At 35.9% G+C, this 24327-nt stretch overlaps 1 protein-coding gene across 3 annotated transcripts; it reads left to right on the top strand.

Annotated features, from left to right (window-relative positions):
* The first annotated feature begins 396 nt into the window (after window positions 1–396).
* Window positions 397–13723, top strand: LOC139954936 (interferon-induced very large GTPase 1-like). 3 transcript variants are annotated; one of them, XM_071954953.1, is made up of 3 exons: window positions 397–639; window positions 3504–3590; window positions 4337–13723. In XM_071954953.1, the coding sequence occupies exon 3, from the start codon at window positions 4429–4431 to the stop codon at window positions 9418–9420; it is 4992 nt and encodes a 1663-aa protein (XP_071811054.1). In that variant the 5' UTR covers window positions 397–639; window positions 3504–3590; window positions 4337–4428; the 3' UTR covers window positions 9421–13723. The 3 variants fall into 3 exon arrangements, with proteins under 3 accessions (XP_071811054.1, XP_071811053.1, XP_071811055.1); XM_071954952.1 differs by lacking the exon at window positions 397–639 and adding an exon at window positions 1012–1100; XM_071954954.1 differs by lacking the exon at window positions 397–639 and adding an exon at window positions 1434–1532.
* Window positions 13724–24327: the final 10604 nt, after the last annotated feature.

The raw sequence follows: 24327 nt of genomic DNA, 5'->3' as shown, positions 1-24327 counted from the left end.
TACTTTTAAATACAATGTGCACTGCTATACAATCATATGGTGTTTTGGAATTTGTAAACGTACAACTTACATATCATTATGGTGTATGTTACGCTGTACATTGTTTAAAACATGATATGTTGACATTTGAAAACATTATTCCCTTCTATAACTACTCAAAACTTGTATTACATATACGTTTATTGATTGTTGTAAGTAATAGACTCGGACATTAAAAAAAATGAAAACTTGATTTAGTCTCTAGCATTATGTCAGAATTTAACGGTATGCTTTAATTATTGTATTAATTTATCCATTCAATGAATCTTCTCTTTTAATTATGGCTATCCTGAATATTTCTCATTATATTTATGATTAATTTGTACTTATTTTATGTTGTCCGATATGAAGATAAATAATGGTATCCAAACCGACTTTTAGAAAAAATGACGTGGACCATAACTGTCCATACCCCCTTATGTAGTCGTTATTAAGCTATGCGTGCTCGCTGTACGAGTTTAAACATGGCATGGTGACCTTGTCATTTTCTATCATGTCATGCCAATTGCAGATATATTGTTTATGAAGTTGCTACTTACACCTGCCTTTGCTGTAGCTGTGGTTAGTTTTGGATTGATCAACCACTTACTAAACCTGTTGGTAAGTGTTTTTTATTGTGTTTTTTTTGGCGATTAAGAAGCAGAATGTTTAATAAATAACACAAACAAGCGGTGGGCAAAAATGGAATGTGCTACGACAGGCTACGCACTATCAGCTACCAGCTATCATATATGGTTGATAGGAAATGTCAGTAGAATATGTCTATGATTAATATGTTTATGCTCTAACGGTTTTGGCAACCGATGAATTGAATGCATTAAGTCAATGCAACAATTAATTGTGTTACAACACCGTAAAGTGTCATTGAAAACAACTGTATCACGCACCAACAACATAATATGCTCACAATGATTCCTCAAAATTATCCAGTTTATTGAACAATACGTTTTTTAATCTCAAATATTAGGAACCAGAGCATGGACGACCGAATGAAAAGAAGATCCGCTTCGCCCTATTCGTGGCAGTTAGCATATTTGCATACCTTACAATGACCCAGTTTTGTGAGTTATCTTTCTTTTAATGACATATATATATAAAATTTGTATCGCTTGACAATGTTAAAGCAGCAATTTGCGTTGATTCTCGAGGTTTTTCAATACTAGGATACTATACCAATGACGTAAACTAAGCTAACTCTAAAGTTTCAACTCAAACTATTCCCGACAAGTGCAAAAAATATTACATTTTCTGATTTTCGTATTTTGAATCTTTGACTTTGATAGACTCCTCCCACTTATAGGAACCTTGTGAATATGTATAACGGACAAGGTACTTAGAATAGCAAGGTAAACAGTAAACAAAAATCAGCTGTGGAGATGTACGTACTGCGCGAAGGGACATGTTGTTACGCCATATCTCATTGCAAACGACGAAAAAAAAAAACAGCAAGGATACATAAGAGAGAAAGTCATGGAACCAGAAGAACCTGATCGGTACGTAACATTCGCGAGAACGATATTGTGTCACTCTACTCGGTGTTACATAGACTAGTTACTGTAGTACAATCACACCTATTCGTGTGTGACTTACACTGGTTTGGCCTGAAAAACGTTATGTACACGCTGTGCATTGTGCACTAAAAGCAATGTAACTGTCAGTGTAGCGCAACGGGGCCGTTAGTTTCCGGACCCGTTAGTTTCCACTCTTGAAAACCTTATTATCCTCCTCTAACAACATGGGAGAAAACAACGTTTTTTCAGGAGAGGAAAGTAACGTTTCTCATAAGGGAATGCAATAAGGCATATTGGCTAGGCCACGTGGAGATTTAAATAGTGCTTTGCAGCAAGGGATTACCATGCCAATGAATGAGTCTATTTTAACATCTCTTCATAAACATCTCTTCACTGTTTGGTTTAATTTGAATAGGCGGTTTTGTTGAGCTGCATGTGATAAATACTAAATGATTCGATGTGTCAGGGAGACACTCATCTCAGAATCATATAAAAGCTTTAATTACTGCTAATTAACGTTTGCTGTGGGCAAAAAAAGTATGAAAAAGCCTTAGTTTTGTTTTTTTGTGATTGTATTATGACAAAAACTTGATAGACACGGAAAAATTGAGGAAAACGGCGACTCAACGCAAAATGCTGCTTTAATTAAAAAAAAAACGTTTAATGGGGTTGAGGTGTCCGATTTTAATTGACTGATGAAAGTTAATCGTATGCATATGTCCCGCTTCAAATCTCCTAATGCTAACAATTGCCAATTTAAACCTATACGGGTGGGGAGGGGGGGATAGAGAAATAAACCTTAAAATATGTGTTTACTTTTCCGCATTAGTGACCTTTTCATAGCATTTCAGCATATGTTGGACAGTATAAGTGAGCTTATGATCTCAATATACAGTTTTTTTTTGTTCAAAAACGAAATTTCGAGTCCATGACAATTCGTCCTTCTTTACGAGAACGCATTAAGGTTTGTCATGTTATAAGAAAAAAGAAATTTTATCTTGATTGCTGGTGCCCCACTCTTTATATTATTATAGTTTATTTATTTATTAATTTACATTGGTTACTCCTTGATCCTGTTATGGTCAAATTGTTTTCTTTTTGTTACCACATTTTCAATATTTTTGTGTCTCATGTGACTCTCGTTTGTCATTCAGGCCTGGGATTAAGATGCAAATAATGCTACCGTATTAAAATATTCCTTTCTTACAGTGTGTTTTTAAATACTTAAATATGTCATTTCATTTTTTTTCCTTTGGGGTGAGTTGGCGGGGGCTGTGTGGCACGCAAGTCCATAACTCAGGGGCGGACTGGAATACTTAATTGTCACTTGGAGTTTTCAAAATGAAAGGCACCCACAATATGCGGCACATATGTTGTATGTTGTAACATGTTTTAAAAAGTGTTTCGAAAATTAGCCTCTTATCTAGAAATTACTAAAATGGCCTCTATATTTCGGCCTCTTGTTGTCAAAAATGTGTTTCCTATGCTACGCATGTTTGGATTACAGCGAACATCTGCATCAGTATTTACAATATCATCTCAAATAAAATGTAAACTTAGTGCATTGACCAAGTGATCACTCAGCTGTGCTGTATGAATAATATAGTTACAGCATATGAAGGGGCCCGAGGCCCCCGACATAGGTGGGCCAGTGTGCCACGATATGTTTTATGTACTGTGTAGTCGTTAGTTTGTTAAAACTGGTAACAGTATGTTATTGATAAGAGGTAGTAGGCTACTCTGTTTTGTTTATCAACTTATAGAGTCACAACGACTGCGATTTCAGAATTTCCTTTTCACGTAAAACAGACACAGTTAAGGAAACGTATTCATTTAAAATATGGACCTAATCCATTCACCAATAATATTGGAAGGAATATATCTGCTTAAAAACAGAATTCGACTCGTAGGCTTCAGAGTAACTGAGACCAAAGATATCATTTTATTTCACAGCTTTTGAAGACCTAATTATACCAATTAACGGAGCTGTCGTTGTCGGCTTAGGATACATTATAGTCAAACATGTGTTACCAATCCACGGTAAGCTAAAATCCTTTTCTGTAATCATTCAGGTTTAAAAAACCTAAAGAATCGTTATTGCATAAAACTTCCATTGATATTACTTCGGTATGTGTCTATTACACTGTGTCATTTAAGGGGCGGAGTGAGTGTCCTTAAAAATGTACAGTGGTATAACTTTTTATGTATTAACGACTATCGGTCTCTTACAACCTGTCATAAGAAACAATCCTCCTTAATTTAGACATCCCAGTTATACAAAATTTCAAAGTTATATAAAAATTGCGTCACTGTACATTGAAGCATAGGCCTACATATGGATACGCTATCCCTTCAGTTGTTATTCCTTGAATTGCCCCAATAATCCAGTCATTGTGTTTGCTACCATAATATAGTTCGTTTGAATAAAGAGTCAAGCAAATGGTGTCTCATGTTAGTCTCCTGTAATAACAACAGTCATGGATTTGAGCATCTAATCTTTTCATCTGAGCATTATCTGCTAAGGCAATTTTCCATCACACCTGGAATATCGTCGTGTTGTAATGAAGCAGAATATCAAGTCTCAATTCCCTTTTATCAGTATTTTGTACTTAGACAACTGTAAGCACTTGTCCTGTACAGAGTATGGGATATATGATTAAATGGTGATTTTGTCCGGTAGGGTATTTAAACTAAATGATAAGATCCCAGAATAATTTAAACAGGATGAGAATATACACAGCCCCACAGGACAACTACTTTTTAATAGTTGGACTTTGTTCTCTCAGAACCAATCTCAAAGGAGGAAAAGGAATTCAAACACCTGTTAAGTTTTCTTGGTTTGGATGAAACATCAAAGTTAACACTTCGAGACCAACGAATGATCAAAGAAGACTTGAACACCAATGATCGCCGAGACATCATACAGACATTTCTAAATCGCCTCTCGTTAGGCCAACAAACTGCACTTCAAGATCTTTCTGACCATTTGAAAACCCTGAAAGAAGCCAAAGGAATGACAAATGGAGATTATGGAATCAGAGATATTTTGTTTGCCATATTGACCTGCTGTGATATTCACCTTCTCCAAGAGGTATTACGCAACTTATCTTTAACTGGAAAAGCTGTGCCAATCATACTTCCGAGGTTACATCAAAACCCCGTTTTACTACATTATGGTCTAAGAAGGTCGTATGTATGCACCAGCACAGAAGATGTAACAGGTATCATTAACCAGCTATTTGTCACTATATCATGTTTTAGGATTGGAAAGGTAAGTGTTTCTAAGACTAAGGTTCTTAATGAGATGCTTTCAGCAATGAGCAACTCTGATATACCTTGTAAGGCATACCTATCAGAGGATAAAGACAATGCTTTTTCTAAAGGGATCGTTGAATGTGCTTGGTACTTACCAACACAAGAGGAAAACGATATCACAGTACCCTTGGCTGTTCTAAATTTGCATGGTGATTCTTTCAATCACAAAGAACAAGCTCAATTTTGCTGTAAAGTGTCAAGCACTGTTATTCTGTTTGTGGAAACCACCCTAAATGACGAAGCTCAGAAAAGGGTCAAAGAAATAAGTGAATCCTCAAACGTTATTCTGGTTTCAGCTCACACCGACGCTTTGGTTGCATTCCAATCAACTCAAAATGTTACCGTTGTTGAACCCGCCATAAGATCGCAGCTGGGTCACATTTTATTAAGTCACATAAAAAAAACTGTACTTACAGATAAGCAGATTTCATTCGCAATGTTTCCGCAGATTTGTGAAATGTTAGACATTGATGTTGATGACGAATATCCAAACTGTAAGAGTACCAAAGACATTTCTCACAACATCGTTGATGCTGTAGAAGGAGAAGGGAGAACACGGCAAGAAATATTTCCACTTCAAGACCTTTGGAGGAAATGGGTGGTAGTAGACAGGGAAGAGATTGGAGTCGAAGGTGTTGAACATGAAGTCTCTAACAAATTAAAAAGGAAACGCGAAATTAGAAATCTGCAGAAAAACTCGAGTTTGAGTGAGCCGTTGAAAATCTTCCTGACTTGCTTAGACAGTGAAATTAAAAACAGTTACTTGCTTTACAGGTATCTTGAAACCTTTCCTGATCATTGGCTAGGGAAGGTTTTACACCATGAAGAGGGTACAAATAACAAGTTTGATGTAAATGATTTAGTACACGAGGTTGGACAAATGGTGGAATGTGATCATCCAAGGTTCGCACGTAGCGAAAATTTGGCATCCGATAATGAAACATATCCCGAAAAATTTGCTCATTTGTTTGAAAGAGGCGTTTCATTGCCACTTTGTCACAGTAATACGAATACAATTGGGATCAAATGGTTGGAAAAAGTATTTGACAGTCTGCAAAGCAGATCCATAGCTGATTCTAAGGTTTGTGTTGTTTCGATTATTGGCTGCAAAGAAACCAAAAAGACTTCCTTAATTAATCAATTGTTTGGAGTAAACTTCTCATTCTGTAAAAACGGAGATGGCGTTCTCGTGCAACTATTGCCGGTTAGAAATGCTAAAAATGCAAACATCCCATATGACTTTCTACTGATACTAAACACAGAAAGTTTTCATACCGAGGAAATTTCATCTCCAGATTATATTGAGAGAAACAACTTTATTTGTTCCTTAGCTACTTGTCTCGCTGATGTCGTTCTCATTAACGTGACGGAAGAAATGTGCACAGAGGATAACAATACGTTTATGAAAACTATTTCAAAGAGCATTCTTAGAATGCAGGAAGTAAATAAGTCAGGAAAATGTTGTTTGGTCAACCATGCTCAAAAAAATCTTAGCAAAGTTCATGGAGAATATCATTCCGACAAAGTATTCAGAAAAACACTTAAGTACTTACAGGAAATTCTTAAGAGTGACGGTATTGAAATCTCAAATCAAAATATTAGCGATATTTTCTTTTTCCAACATGAGAGATGCGCGTTTACAGTACGACCAAGTAAAACATTTTTATCAAGCAAAGACCAACACAAATCTTCAGATGCTCTTGCTCTTCGGCAGTATATCTTAAAACTCTTAGAGAAATGCAATCGTCCTCAAATGTCATTTAATGGATTTTGTCAACGCCTCGCTGATGTTGGTAAAGCGCTTAAGACTAGCAGCTTTGTAGAGAATTTTCACGATACCAACGCTGAAAAACTCAACCACGAGTTTGTAACATTGTACCGGGGCATGCTCTTAAACCTGTTGCAGGGCCTTTCTGAAAAACTCGCATTAGCGTGTAATGAACTAAGGTACGATTCGTCAAATGATATTGAGAACCTTAAAGTTATACAACTGGATGTTCTCTGTAAGACTGCCAGCGATAAAATGAAAGCATTTCAGCAAAAGGTCTCAGAAATGATGCAATCACCAAAATATAAATATTTACAGGAGCAAAAGCATTACTTTGAACAAGATATCGAGTCGAATAAAACTTTTTTCTTGCAGACAGTAGAGCGACGCTTCCAAGAAGTAACTGAAGAGGTGAAACAATCACAGTTAATTGTCAAGCAAGTTAAGAATGCGAGGGAACTTTTCATTAATATGCTTGAGGAAAACACAGAGGACAGTACGGAATCTTTTAACCAAACCAAACAAGAGTTCCTTAACAAGATGCAAAGAAGATATCCCTTGAACGAGTTATGTGATATCAAACAGAATACGGAAAAACACATGCTTTGCAAATTAAGGCAATGCGGCAAAGAAGTCGAGTCATTATTAACAAACAGATCACTTTCTGACTGTGCCAATGCACACAAAACTGATTTAACATCTAATAATATCAGAAACATAAATGATAACTTCAACGTTAAAAATGAAGACATTTCTGTTATATTTGACAAAGTTCATTCCAAAATAAAAAACTTGACTTCCAACCCTCATGACATTGCTGCTTCCTCTGAGAAACTTTGCGTCTTATTGAATGGATTTGAAGATGAATTTAGCGGTATTGTTGAAAGATTGACAATGTATTTATACTTTGGCTCCAATTTCCTCTCTGAAGTCCACAAAGCTCACTTAAAAGAGGTCGAAGCTCTTTCAGTTGATGACATTCAATCGAGTGAAAGTAAAATCAATGTAAAAACTAGATGGTTCTTCGATCAAGCCGACTATGAAAAAAAACTGGCACAGCCTTTAGACTACTCTTTTCTAGAGAGCAAGGCTTGTCTTTTTCTCTCAAATATTGAGAAGGTGTGCTCCCATACAGACATGATTGTCCTCAGAGAAGTTATGACTGCTTCAAATATCACAAAGTTTGCACTTCTCCCATTCAATCTTATCACGCTACAAAGGCTTGACAGGTATTTTATTAATATGCTTCCTGTTCTTTCTTCAGAAGATATGAACAGCATCAACAGCACTATAACTGAAGCGAAAATGACAGTGATAGGCAGAGCACTTTCAAAATCTTCGTTTGACTTTAATAGAACGTTAGATGAAATGTTCAAATTGATTCAAAAAGCTACCATCGATGGTAGTGATGCTGAAATAGTAAGAGCTGCTGCTACCGCACACATATCTGCATGGTCTTCAGACGTGATATCTCTGAAGAAATTTGAGGAAAAAAGAAAGCAGAACATTGCTAACACATTTACATATGAAGAGTCAATTTTGTGTCTAGCCATACAAAAGACAAAAAACAGTGAAAACTGTGATCGTCTCGTGGGTGAAATTGTTGGGAAAGCAATGGTAAACTCGGTAGTGAGAGTTACTGAAGAAAGCTTTGTCCATCGATTAAGAGAGTTTTTCTTTGTAAAGTCAGATGTCTTTAATTTGAAGCGAATATTTATTGGAACGGTCTTGAGAGACCTTTGCGTAAAAAGTGATTACTTAGGATTTGCTCAGTTCTTTGAGAACTATGATAGCTTCACAGAGAAATGGATTTTGGACTTCATAGCAAACGAATGCAATAAGTGTGATAATTCCATGATCAGAACTTTAAAAATCGAAACCATTCTTTTCTTCACAACAAATGCAAAGAAAGTTCTTGATGAAACCATGGGTCAGTTTCAATCAGAAGCTAAAAATCTAAAAATTTGGCTAAAGCTTTTCCAAAAGAATCTGAGGATTTATTGCAAAACATGTTGTAGTGTTAATACATTAGACGACATTGCAAACTTAACAGAGGTACAGAACTTTGAAAACTTTGAAGATTCCATGCGGATTGTACTAAAGCAATTAAAACCCCAACTTGAGGAGTCAATAATCCTTCCTTATAAAGGTAACATGGATGAAACAAAGACATGGCTTTTGTCACTGCCCGGAGAGATACACATCGAACTTGCGCAGATCATTAAAGGTTGTACTGAGCAGTGCCCATTTTGTGGAGCAGTCTGTGAAAATACACTTGAGGGTCATGAATTTCATGAAACAGAGCTGCACTACCCGGGAGGGCTAAAGGGTTGGCGTAATGTAGAATCTATGAAGCTGTTTATAGAAGTATGCACTTCTGCAGTTGCAAGTCAATTGAGGTATAGGTCTCCGAAGGCTGACTTTAGACCGTACAGTGAAAACAAGGGAGATGATTGGACTTGGCCGATGTTAGTTAAAGTATGTACTTATGCATTTGCAAGTTATATGACGTCTGTTTCCCCGAAGTCTGACTACAGACCCTATAGTGAATACAAGGAAGATTATCCAACTTGGAATATTCCCAGTAAAGTTGATGAACCGAACGAATTCTGGAAATACATTTTTAACAGATTTAACAGAAAATTTGCAAAACACTATAGTTGTGTTGAGGCCGATATCCCTGAAGATTGGTCTACATTCACAAAAAGAGAGGCCATACAGTCTGTTGAAAAAGCTTATGATCTAATTCCGCTAAGCCTCACTACTACAATGGACGGAGGAATGTAATGAATTCAAATAAAGAATAGAAACTTGGTCCATAAGGGTTCAAACATTTTCTTCAGATTGTTTCCATGAGATTCGTTGGCTAAGAAACTATTTAATTTCAGAGTAGTAGGTGAAGATTAAAGACAATAAAATATTGCCATGTTAGTTTTTACTGAAAAGTTTATTTTTTATTATCTTGCATCTTCCCGTCAATTCTGTAGATTTATGTAACGCACAATTTAACCAGTCCTGACACGTTTAAAAATATGATCCATGTTAAGGATGACTTTCTGTACAATATTTATATTTATATGTTGAAGAACGCTAGAAACCATAGTTATTAGTCCAGGTTTACTATTACATCATTGCATCATATTTAACATATTACCATTTAAAGAGACATGGTTCATCATTTAAGGCGACTGGACTTTACATAAGATAGTACACAGATTATTAAGTCACTTTCACAATACAGCATCACAAATCTTAATAGGAATAGAAGCAATTTGCGGTCTCAAATGAAATGTAGAACATGCTACAAATTTATCACGGACAAATGATCTATAATTTAATCTGAGTATCGCGTGAGCATGTATGTTCAGTGTCCTCTTACGTTAACCATTGTAGAACCATGGTGAATGCATAGCTCCACACTATCTTCAACATGTTTATAACAACAGTTTTGTTAATAATACATTTTGCTATATTTAGGTATCTCAAAATTTACCGCGTAACAGCGCTCCGAACGTTTATAATATATTTACCAACAAAAAAGGATGTAATTAACATGATCTTTACTTGAGTATCTCAAAATCTACGCAACACCAAAACTAAATCTATATATCTTCAGGGTTACGTACCAAAATTGTACAGAAGTAATGGCGTTTGATTTTTCTTAGCACTTATTTATGAACTTTCAGAAAGTTCATTGACTTAGATAACGTTCATACCTTAATTTGCTTGAATGATTTGATCTTATAAAGGAATTTGCTGTGCTCCTCTCTCATTTATTTCCACTGGCACTGAAAAAATATTTTGACGATGTCAGATATTTTTGTTTCATGAATGAAACTTCAGTGCTCAGTGGTTGTACATGTGATTCATATATTCGTATTTGTGTGGTAAGACTGAATTATATAGTATTAGAGGTACAAAATAGTTATAGAAGGTTATAAAATTAACGACAATGAAGGGAAAGCATATCAGCAAAACTGTCTCAGAAACCAAACTAGAACAGTCACGTTATTGATTAGAAAATAACCACAATCGTAAGAGAAGTACATTTAGGAAGTATCAGGTCATTGTGTTAGATAAAGTGTTTGCAATGAAAACAAAATTACTGTAGTTTTGTCACACAATTATTGTCGCAATGGAATACAATGCATTTGTTGCTATAACTAGACTATAGCTAGTTTCAAATGTAGTTTTGTATTTAACTGAAAGTACATCTATTGGCGTTGGCAAATAGATTACAGCATGACACGAAATTATCAGCAGCAAACTTCACGTATACATAGGGCCATACCTACTTCTTTGCCAACAGATAAAATGTGATACCCATCACGTTAGATATAATAGTATGATTTGTGTTTGGTCTGTCGAATGTCTTTCGTTAATGCTGAGGACAGTAATGAAAACGTTTTACTGCTAATTGTGATAACAAGATACACATTAAATAATATTTTTACTTGCAATGTTTGGAAACGAGAAATACAGTTTTACTCTTTCTTGCCTTCCTGGTTATTATACGCAACCTGCGAAGTTATGCACGGTCTAGTATGGAGTCTGCGAACAGTGACAGAAATGTTCCTACTTCAGACAACTTTGACTAAGTATGTATAATTCTAATAATATTTTCCCACAAGACACTCGTTTACACGAGGAATAAAAACTTCTTTACATAACGCTTATTACAAAATCAAACTCTGAAAACAAATACCTTTCAACTTTTTTCCCCTTCATATACTTATTTACGATGTTCTGGGATTTTGGAATCGGGATTGAATAAGGTCAACAACTTATGTTACTCCTTTTGTTGAAAAGAGGTCACATGTACAGAACGTATCAATTATATATGTAAGAATCAGTTAATGTTGTGATGTTGTCTTTTAATTTTCATGAAACGGGATATCCAGGAATCGTCCAAACACGAAGGTACTGGAGAATGTATGCCTTTTACTATTTTTGATGGCTAATATAAAAACCATGGGCAAGTTTTGGTTTTTTTCTTTTTGTATTGGGTAAATATCAATCAATAATTAGTTAAACGTTTATAAGGCATTAGTAAATTAATTCAATTTAAATTAAGAAAAATTGAATTCAAATTTGATTTAGTTAACGATAAATTCTGGTCAATCATAACCCTTTTTGTTTTTATGCAAAAGGGTTGTTCTTGTTTGTAGTTAGCCTGAGCGTTCAGGCATTTACGGGAAATGTGTTTGCACGTTGATGGGTGAAACAGCTAGCTACACCAATATAATAAGTAAATGCTGGTGACGCGAAATCAAGGCGTGCCTTTAACTTGCCTTCTTGTTGACGTGTTGACTTGGACCAATTACTTAGTCGTCCATTTATTTATTTAGCATATGCTACACTGTGCAAAGAAAACACATCATATAGGTTTATGGAGCTTGAATGTTAAATGTATTTGCTCCAAGTTTAGCACGGCTACATTGTTAGAGTTCGTCAAGAGTACTTTCTTAGCTGCTCTGGTCGTATAGGTTGTTTCCAGCCTCCGAGGGTTGTTGTATAAAATAAGATAACTGCAATGCTTGTTGTAGTACGACCATTATCTGACTTTTCGAAATCTTGAAGGTAAAACTGTTGACCATTAAAGAGGGATGAATGGTGGTTTTCATGTCTTGGAAAGGTTTATCTACATGACTACAACTTTACTCATTCACTACTTCCCGTGAATGCAGCTGCAAAAACCAGACAATCGCTGTAGAAGTATTCCCTAGAGACCTCCAGACCTCCGTCACAGAACTCAAAGCTTCCCACAGCAGTTCATATGACGTCAGTGTGGACCATTTCAGCCAGAGCCGACTCCCTGATTTTTAGTGTTACGGCGTCATACAGTTTACTACGTACAGATAAATACAACACTCTCCTCATTAACTGCTATTCTTCTCCCACATCTTCCGATTCCGAGGAAGTGGGCGTTCAACTCTCAGAACATTCGTTAGCTTAGACGAAAAATATCTTCTTAAGGAAGAAGAGGAGGAAATCTTTTTCGAGGGTGATGAAGATATCGGTGATTTGCCCTATCAAATCAAGCCCCTTGCAGAGTAATTGTAAAACGATCCCGATGACCGAGACGCGTCGCTGCCGATGAAAGTCCCGAGCAGAGCGGTCGGACTATCTTAAACCGAAGCTGGTCGGTTGATCATTAACAAAACCACCGTTATTAAGACCATAATATGATTTAAATTTAATCAAGTGTCGATGATCCATCGACCTAACTTGGTAGCAAAGTTTTTAAATTGTTGTTACTTACAATGCAAGGAAATTGTGACATTCTGTAAAGTACAAGTGCAACCCTATAATACTACTAGTAGTCAAAGACGTTGTATAACAGACTAGCCTGTGTAAATGGTATCGTCCAACTGTTACGCTAAAATTATAGCACAACGCCATTTTTACCACAAGTGGCTTTAAGTTTTTTGCAAAATACCAGGTAACTAATACAAAATGTGTATCAAGGAGGCTTAGAATGTGGTCATAACAATGTCAGGGGCCCACAGCTACTCTTAACGTTGTCTATGTGTAGTTTTTTCTAACGAAACGTCTCCAAATTCTCGATTTCTGTCATCGTTTTGGAAAAACGTGTATGGGAAATCCGTCTTTACTTGTGCTGAAGCAACCTGCAACCACAAATCGGCTCGGCATAATTAACAGTTACGAGATAAATTTATGTAAAACCAAAACTCCAAACGCCAAATCTCAATTACTAAATAGCACTGTAACAGTGTTATGTTGTGTGTTCTCAGATGATTATAAATGTAAGCATAGCGTCCCGGAAGTTTGCTGACGTCTCGCTGCATTTCCATAAAAAACAACAGTTTTTAGAAAGCTTTTATTACCCTCGAATTTTTGATCGTTTATTCCTCGCGTATGCAAGCTTTGTTTGACACAAATTGGGTATCATTGGTAAGCTTCGAGTGTATAGTAAACGATGATTTATATAAATTTGTTCATTACACCCCCTCTTAAAATGTACAGTTTATCGTGCATTTGTGGTATAATTAAGAAATAGAAAACCATTTGAGTTTTATGAAAGAGATATAGAATCTGTTTTTAAAAAAAAGTATTTTGTTTCTATTGCATGCAATTTTCGGTTATCTTTACTCACCCTAGTTTGCTAATGTTGTTATATGTATATATTAATGTTTTTTATAGTTCAATAGGACATTGCAACCGGTAATTCGATGTTAAGATACTTCTAAGAATATACAATACATTTGATCAAATGCATTTTCAGTGTCTTGTCTTGTATTCCAATCAATGGACTACAACTATTGTGGCAATATGACCTACATTTTGGACTGAGGCTGGGCACGGGCTAGGGCTGGGGCTGAGACTGTGATTGAGCTGTTGCTAAAGCCGGGGCTGGGGCTGGGGCTGAGGCTGGGGCTGGAAGGTTAAGGAGTATAAGGATTCTTTATTAAAAACCTAACATTCTTCTGACTTCTTTTGCAAATTTCAAACACTCTCATATGATGAATCATTTCATTTTGCCATCAATAACAACATCAAGAAGAAAGTTATAGCAATAATATTTACAAATTAATGTAAAAAAGTGTTATAATGAAGGTATTGGAACGTTCTTAGAGCCTATCAACAGAGATAATGATACATGCTTGTGAATCATGTGTTGTTCAAGCTTTGTGAAGTAACGTTTGTAACGAATATCTTGACATCACCAAATGTAACAACATTACTCTAATGTATATTTGTTATGGTAAGTCTTCGAATTAAAAGAAATGTGATCCGACTTTGCAGTTGCTTTAATAGATAATATCGTTACAGACATCGCTACAATCTGAAATGACTTCGTGCTTGTCATACCGTACAGTGAAATGTCATTATATCTTCGGTTATACAATCTAGACGGTTACCTTTTCCTGATTCCCTGATTCTTAGAATACGATGTACCATTTGGTAGTTTCACTGGCAGTATCACTTCCTGTGATCGTCAGAAACTAGCTCAGAGGCATTCATTGTCTTTATAGAAAACATGTTAAGCTCGGTAAGCAAAGAGAAAAATGTTCACGGTGCTTTCAATTCATTATACATCATATGCTTGCGTTACTTGAACACAAATCTTGTTTCGTAAATAATTTCTATTTTTTACATCTTAAAAGCGTCCAATTTAAAAATTAACTATTGTTATTAGGATTTAGTCATATCGCATCTGTAAAGGAACAACATCTGAGAGTCAATCATTTTATGATAAGGTTTTAAGAGCCTGATTTCAAAACTATGACTTATGCAAATTTCAAACGGTGCTTTCAATTCATTATACATCATATGCTTGCGTTACTTGAACACAAATCTTGTTTCGTAAATAACTTCTATTTTTTACATCTTAAAAGCGTCCAATTTAAAAAATAACTATTATTATTAGGATTTAGTCATATCGCATCTGTAAAGGAACAACATCTGAGAGTCAATCATTTTATGATAAGGTTTTAAGAGCCTGATTTCAAAACTATGACTTATGCAAAGTTCAAACACTAAATTATTCACTGAGCTGTACAATACACTGCACATTTAATGTCTCTAAATTTCCTTTACTGATTGCACTGTATACGTGTGGACATTATAACACTGCAATGACACGCTGTTTATCATTTAATTCATTATCTCCATGGCAACCATATGGTAGCCAACACTGAGACCACGAGTTATGAATAAATATACTGCTCTGCATATACTGTATGTCTTGGTAATATCCTGCAAAGAAAAGGGATTGGGAGACCAGGCCTATTCCACATCATATGTCAAATCCACTTCCATGCAACAACCTTGCTGTATTCAAACAGTGGATGCTTTACAGCTTTCATTGCTATAATACACACATTGTTTGCTTTAATGTTGCTATGACGATAACGATATGTTTGTTTGATGGACAAGGGCGGCGGAAGCACTTTTAATCTGGGGGGGCACCAACGTCGAAGGGCACTTTGCAGAAATTCGATTGGACTGATGCAGCCTGATATTTAGTACCCTTTATAACTCTTATTGTATTATCTTATTTGCGTATACACATCACTCCATCAACGCCACCCCCCCCCCTCAAGGAAACAATGCATACTAGCACTGCAATATCTAATGTGCAAATTGGGAAAGAAGGAAAAAGACAAAATGAGGTGAAATCATTATAAAGTCCAAGTCCCTGCACACGCGATCGATACATGCATGAAAGCAAATGAAATATGTGAAAATACTGAAAGAAAAATAATTTTCTATGTGTTTTTCAATGGTTAAACTGATATTATTATGATCATTATGATTATAACGACTTTGCCAATAATTCTAACCAATTTGGAAGGGTTATAACACGGCAAATGATTGTATGTTATTGGCATGCGATGTAATAACCAACGCATGCCAATATGATATGCACATTAAGATGTTGAACGCGCGCGTAGCGCGCGAAAAATTTTGGTGATATTTTTCGGGCAAGTCGTTACAGCCCCCCTCCCCCAAATCAAATTGGGCTCTTACGCCTGTGGTAGTAAACATTTAAAACTTCCCGAAATAATTCATTCGACGTGGGTTTCGCTTTGTAAACTCTTTTTTTATTTAGAAATATTTATGTAGAAAAAGGGTACATTTTTAACCTGAGGAAAAGTGGGGGGCACGTGCCCCCTGTGCCCCCTGTGCCCCCCCCGGTTCCGCCGCCCTTGTTGATGGAAGGCAAAAGTGTAATAGGAAAAACCTTCTTGTACAGCGATATACAGTAGTAAATCACACTTGCAATGTGGCACTAGTCAAGGGGAAGGACTTTCTTTAATGATTGGGAAGTTTTGAAATACACTCATTTGGTTGAAGATGATCCTTGTGTAATGGCAATATTAAAGGTTGAAGTAATGTAAAAATGGAAATAAAATTGTAGTAAATATTGTCAGTAAGAGGGAAAAGCAGAGCTCTGAATATTGATGTCCATTAGACTTCATATGTGTCACTACTTGCAGTACTTGCTAAAACATTGGTGAATCAAACACATGAAATTGCCCCAGTCTATGATAACATAATATAGCATTATATTTCCCCTTAAAGATTAATGCACAAAAGGAATAAGTATAACAAGTAACATTTGGTAACATGAAACAAAATTTTCAGTAAGATTGACCAAAATTGAATTCTTATTAACAATAACGCTCAGCTTACACTCGTTGCCGGGCAAAACTTTCCGCACGACAAACTGCGACAGTCAGGGGCTTACAGTGTCTTTTGGGGTTTTATTGCGGCTTTCCTGGGTTTACGGCTGTTTTCTGGAGAATGTATAAATATACCGACAAAACGATAAACCCTGGAGAATACTTTTCAAAGACAAGATAAGAAAGTTAAAGACTAGATAATATAACAAATAAGCAAAACTACAAATACACAGGAGGCAATACTAATAACAGGCACAAGCATATAGCAAAATCACAAGCAAATCTCAAGAACGTGATATTAAAGAAGTATACAATTTAAGATTTATAGCCCCTCAATGCCTATATAAAACATATAGGATGCTTACATGCAACTTATGATTTCCTGCTACAATAGCACATGTCATACCACTCTGAACTAGGAAAGGACTCACATAATACGTTAGTATGCATCGATTACGTAAGTATGCAAAGCAAGGAGGCGGGTAAAAAAGGTCACACTCTAAACATCATTGGGCGAGGGCAGCATTGGCCTTTGCCCGACTTCGACCAAGCGGAAATTTCCACTTTACCACGCTAATGAAAAAACACACATAGTCAACGATGACAATAATGAATATGTAACACACTTATGGAGCATATCGAACAAAACATATATTCGAAGATGTTTACAACGCTTTACCATCTGCCAACAAATGATACAAAGTGAGCACTACGGTAATATTCTTAATTTAGCCATTTGATTTAAAACAAGGTAATTATGTATACTGTGGTCACGTGGTATGTTTATTGTCTGATCCCTTTCTATAAGCACTGTATATCATACATCTTAAATTGTATAGATAATGTCCCAGTAGAAACACGTAAAAACGTAAAGTAAATAACTAATGTGATTATTTTCATAAAATTCACTTGGCTTTATCATTTTCAAGTCTCTGTCAACATTTCCTTTTTTGATATATTCAATGGTTTTCACTTGATTTTTACTAATTATTGTACTCCGTTTTCTTTCTGTATTACTTTTTTTCCTTTTCTTAATGTTAGTCCTGACGGGTTTGTTAACACGTTCTTATATATATATGAACCTTCACTGAAATCAAGCCGCTGTACTTTCGACCATCATGGGAAAAATGAAATTATTTTGTTACATCATGTTATATGTGTACTTTTCATTCTACTGCAGAGTACTTCAGACGAAGATCAATAGTTCCAGGCACCCACCAACGGTAACATAATGAAACTATTGGGGTTTTTTTCTTCTAAAACACAACTTTAGTAAACCGTACAGCACCGGCTCACAGATAGTCAATGTAGATCGATCATGTCAATAGTGGAATTCATTCAAACCAGAATAACAAGCTACTCATTATATATATATATATATATATATATATATATATATATATATATATTTATATTTATATACATATATATATATTTATATATTTATTTATATATATATATATATATATTATATATATATATATATATATTTATATTTATATACATATATATATATTTATATATTTATTTATATATATATATATTTATATACATATATATATATATATATATAAACATATATAAACATATATATATATATATATATATATTATGGCTAGCATGTCATTCTGTTTTTGTTGTTGCCATGAATACTAAACTTTACCAATTGATTTCAAAACGGTACCTATTTTTCAACGGTACGTTAGGTTTGTTGCTATATATACTGGGTAATATTAAACCGGCCTGGTTAATGAACAGTTCCTAGATTTGTTTTTATCATTACATAGTTTACTTTAAAAACTGAATTACTCCTGCGGTTTACACAACCTATGCATAAATGTTTATCCTTTAAAGATATTGTTACGGAAAGAAAAAAGATACTTGTTATCTAATATTCTGCAACAAGTACAAATAGTATTTTTTAGTATTTTTTACACCGCAAAAAGTCTGGTGTTAAAACTTAACAACCTCGGTGTTAAGCAATAAACAACAGGGAAAACTGAAAATGTCATTTGCAATGTCTTACACGTTTTTATTCATCTTAAAGCATCAGTTGTAAAGAAATCAACTTTGCACTAAAGGATCAGCAAACAACATATCAGGTGTATAAACAAGAATGAACAAAAGCTTGCCTTAAATGAGCAAGCCCATAAACTGATTAGAAACTCTCTTTTTTTTAATGAAGGTAAATCAGATCATTATACTTACATATTATGAAAGCTCAAAGTAAATATTATACCTATGTCTAAAAATGATAAACACATGCATGGAAACCAATCACAATTTGTTGTTGTCACTGTTATAACTAGAGGTTTAAGCATAAATATTCACATAAAAAAATACAAGGTAATTTGAAGCATATTCCTTTAATTTCTAGCTAGCAAAACAAGTTAATCACTGTTCACAGATCAAACATTTCTTGGAAAGGAACACTGACTGGGGAACTTCAGTCAGAAAATTTGCAAAATTAACTCATTGAAAACGTATGTGCCTTTGACAGACATAAGTGTGAGATCGCATCTTGATTGACTCCTCAGTAATGACATTGGTTTGAAGTCAACAAGTTCACTCGTTTTCCTCACAACAGTCTGCTGAGGTACTGCATCTTTCACAGCAAATCCGTGAAACAATGATTTATAAGACAGTGTGCTCCACACAATAAGCACAAAACAAACAATATTCTTATATATAAATCAATATGTGCTTTACCTGACCAAACAATTCCATGTCTTCCATGTCAGAGCGAAGCTTATGGTGACGTTTATATTCAGTCCCACGAAGGTTCACCCAGTTTGCATCAAACACTTCAGTGAGAAGGGTAGCATCTGGCACTCTGAGATAACAGAGTCAATACAATACAATGATAAGCTTGATACAGTTGTTTCTGAACTAGGTCTCACATGAAAAGTCTCTAATGACTGATTTGAATTAAAATGAGTCGACCCACTTCTCTCAAACAAGTAGGATTATGGACCATGAAGTGATGCTTCGGCATGAGAGAATAAGCTGATATCAACCACTTTAGCTTATTGAATAAACGTTGCAAGTGTTTGAACATCTTGTTTGTTTAAACATCCTAAATGTCAATCATCATAACAGTCCTGCTCACCGACATACATAACGTAACAAAATAATCCTAGCGAAGAATACATAACTGTGCATCATTATTGAAATGTATAGTACAACGTGAACGGTATTGTTTCAAAACTTGCAAAATATAGCACCGTTTAGCATCCTCCCACCGTCCATTTCTTTATTTGAACAAAATGAGCGAAATGAACAAAATGCCATTCGAAAAGTCCAACATTTCCTCGATTTGAATCATTTCCCGAACGGAATTTGATCGAGCATTTAGCCATCTCCTTCAGTAATCTTCAACGTCTTCAGTGACCAAGGAGTGTTAGCTCAGTGGTTAACGCCAGTGACATCCAACCATAGCGTCCCCGGTTCGAGTCACTCCAAGATTATTGTATGTCGTCCAGATACAGAGTTGTTGATAATTGTGAATTCATAATCATGGACGTTAAATTTGAATGTAAGAGACTGACTTCGGTCAGCGATAAGCCGGTGAGGCTTTTTTGCGAGTTCCTGCTTGCAGGAGGATATAAAATACGTGCAAATCTGCATACGTACATCTCTTTTCTTAGTGAGAAAGTTCTTAATATCACACTAAATCGAATTCATTTCAAATCCTAAGTCAACAAATTAAAATGGGGTACTATGAATATAATACGAAGTTTAATTCATCAGTTATCCAATAGTGTAACTGTCGTTTAACAAAATTTGAGGAAAGTTAGGGAAGAATTTTTCTGTTAAACAAAAAGTAAAATTTTAGAAGCAAATCCATACGGATTGTTTTGAAAATCCTCACAAAGGGATCTCATTCAGTCTTTGCAAAACTACAACTTCATCTTCTGTGTACCGTTTCGGAACGGCCAATAAACTGACTTTGTTAGACTAGTGTGATGAACTAGGTACTTATCAACATAAACTGCATTCTGATTGGTGGATGGGAAGCAATAGCAGTTTTGTAAAGAATACGAAATGTCCCCTCTATTACGCTTAGTGTTTGATTGTGACGTTATCACACTCTACTCTTCATTTCAAAACCAAACTTAATCCCAGAGACCCCCAAAGAAATTAAAATTATCGATGTAAGTATCGCTAAATGTGATTCGTTCTGCAACGGAAAGGTACCTGATTAATTACGCGATACGAAAGTCGACTTCTCCGTGCATATTGGTCTCTAGGTAAAGAAATATGCGACTTGAAATTCGGACATTGGTGACGAACCTGTGTGATTTTGGTTTCTCACTGAACGTTCCGTTGCAAGTCAAGGTAAAAGTCGAAATAAGTACTGTATAAACTGTGTGTATACTATGTGAATACAATTTACATAGTATCACAACAAGAACTACTAAAAAGACAGTAGCAAGTGAAAGAGTCATAACACAAGCGATTTTTCGCCTAGGCTACAAATAAACTAACTCAGTTGAATGTTAAGCACACGCTGGTTCACCTCCTTAGAAAAATGAACTAGTCCATTTCCTCAGTACGAAATTACTGTTGGAAAATGCGAGGCCCGATAATGAGTCATCAAAATACGAGCAGAGGCTGTCTAAAGGGCGAATTCACAGAAACACTGAGAGTACCGGGTTTCCAACCGATTTCCAACAGAAAACGTGTTATATTAATTTAATTGATAGGATGGAGGCTCTTTATTTGACTTAGTCAAAAATATAATGCTATTTCATTTTGTAAGTTCTCGTTATTTTGTCATCGACCTCTTAAACTACTTGAATAGACGTTGCAAGTGTTTGAGCATCTTACAAGCATTGAACTTCGAAAAACATCAACACAAAGTAATAACGGTAGCATAACCCTAGAAAATGATTACCTATATGGTATGAACAGATTTTGTTTTCTAACCAAATGTACTCAACAATCTTTTCTCGTATTACATACAAACTTTACTACCTCTCTTTAGCCCCATATATCAAAGTATATACGCTGCTTGCCGCAGCCGTACCGTCTCCAGAAAGCGGCCAAGTTTCGGTGTATACCAAAGTTGATGCTAAATTACCAATTATCTTTCTTTTCTGAAAGAAACAACAAACCAATATTTACCAATTTTTACATACTTTGTTGTGATATACGCTATACTAGCTAGTCGCCTAGAGCTTTACAACAGCCATGCCAAAATGTAAGGGCGGATTCAGGTTGTTGTTTTTTATATAAAGAAGCAAGTGTGGTTCTGGAACGGCCTAAATTAATTGCTATGGAGGGGGCTTGTGAGGTTTTTCCTCCTCCTCAAAAAAGAGAAACAGTTTTAGACGATATATGTTGTATTTCGAAACACTTTTAGAATAAAAGTTATGTCTATAACTAGGTCTAAACGCGAGGTTTGTATATAACCCGACAAACTCTCCCACCTAACTCCGCCCTTGAAAAGGAAAGAAGCTATTCTGAACCTATACTTTAAACTCTGCCATGAATAAAACCCATCATTTTGTTTATTTCAGCAGTAAGTACGATTGGTGGGAGAAACATGTAATATGAAGTAACATGAAGATTACGACAACACAAAAGGTTGCCGCGCCGTAATGTGAAAGGCATAAAGAACGAGCAAAGGCATCGACAACAAGGTCGTGCACGGATGAAAATTATGTAATCGAGGGCACCCCCACCTCCAACAACCTAACCCCATCCCACCGTCCAACCCCAACCCCTTAATTCTTAAGTAAAAGAGTGGTGCAATGTTGCATACTTTTGCCTTGCCGGCAGCTGTCCTGCTAATGAGGGCTTTAGAAGACAAAATGTTTTGTAAGCACCAAGGTAAAGTGCGGGTATGAAAGATATGTAGTTAGAGAGAGGGACACACAAATTTGATGACGTCCGTACTATAGGGACGCGCCAAAAGGGGAAGGGTTTCTCGTCCCTATTGAGAAATGTTTGTTTAGGTAGAGAGGCCTTAGATACAAAATGGTGCTATCATTTCCATCAGTTTAATAATATTTGTGTTTACCGCTTGATGTGTGCGTGTGTTTGTGTTATAAGTTATTAGTCATTGCAAGGAAAATTAAATGATGTGTTACCAGGTCCCTCGCTCCCAGGGGCTACAACCCTGTTTGTTTTTCCGATAGTAAACATTTACAAATACATAGTAGTTCGTGTGTTTAGGTTTACGTAGGTATCACCACCCGATACTCATAGCTAGTAAAGTAACTATACTGTTCATGTTCCACAACCGTGCATCAGTAACTATACTGCGCTGTGTTCGTAACACGGTAACATGTGTTACAGGTGGCATAGTAATTACTGCAAAGCTGTTACACGTTCACATGTAAGACAAAAACGCACGATGCAGGGTATTAGTAGTAGTACCCGAGTCATTATGCTGGTAAACTATTGCTATATTAAGGCCTAATTTAGACGTGGAACTACCCATAATGCTAATCTAGGCTCCCCCTCCCCCAACTTAGGTCCCATTTTGTGTATCTGTTTTGTATCTATTTGAGACTTGCACACACTCACTTGTCCGTGAAGAATGTTTCAATCAAATTGATATACTAATACGATTAGAGAAGTAAAAAAGTAAATTAAAGTAACCGCCGCAGTGTGTCGGCTACGTGTTGTGCCAGCGCCGACCATGCACTTCGTATTGTACGGCTAGGACTAGCCTCGTTATCCAGTCGCCGCGCATTTTCAGCTTTCAGACTCGTAGTTCAATGTGTAACAGCTTTGCAGTAATTACTGTACCACCTGTAACACATGTTACAGTGTTGCGAACACAGCGCAGTAGCTACTGATGCACGGTTGTGGAACATGAACAGTATTTACTGTACTAGCTATGAGTATCGAGTGGTATCATATCTCAGTGACCTTGTGTTTTTCTTTAAGACGACAACCAGTATCACACACCGCACGGAATTTCCACTGTGCCAATAACTGATACAAATTTAACTTCTTCAGACAAATCTCGTTTTATGCCTAGTATATGGCTAACGAGGAAAATCTTATGAGTATCAAGTCCCACGGTGCTATAGAAACAAGTAGCTTATATAAATATTAACTTTTCTTCTGCCACATTTTCTGCCGTTCCATTTTTATCCCCGAAAAGGTTCGCGGGGAACTCACACCATCTCACCCCACCCCACCCGCTCCCCTCCATCTGGCTATGTCGCTGGTATGCTATCATAGAAGACTGAATATATGTCCAAAGTATATGTTCCCATACTCCACATCAAAAACACCATACATTACAATAATTGAGTTTAAATAATAAGAAACAAAGTCTCCTCTTGAAACTGAAAAATGATGCCATGAGTTTTTCCTTTAGTTATTTTCGAATGACTAGTGATTAAAACTGCTGTCTATAATATAAAAAAAAACGATGCGTTATCTTGACAAAGAAGTATTCATGCTACCCGCCTATTTCACAAACAACGTGCACGAAGTGTTAATAAATGCAGGGAGGTACAAGTGATATATAGGCTACCCTGAATTTTGTCATAGTGACAATCTTACTTCAACGACGAGGGCA

This window comes from Apostichopus japonicus, chromosome 17 (genome assembly GCF_037975245.1).
Source record: "Apostichopus japonicus isolate 1M-3 chromosome 17, ASM3797524v1, whole genome shotgun sequence".
Taxonomy (NCBI): Eukaryota; Metazoa; Echinodermata; class Holothuroidea; order Aspidochirotida; family Stichopodidae; genus Apostichopus; species Apostichopus japonicus.
This window is presented reverse-complemented; position numbering and strand designations above follow the sequence as displayed.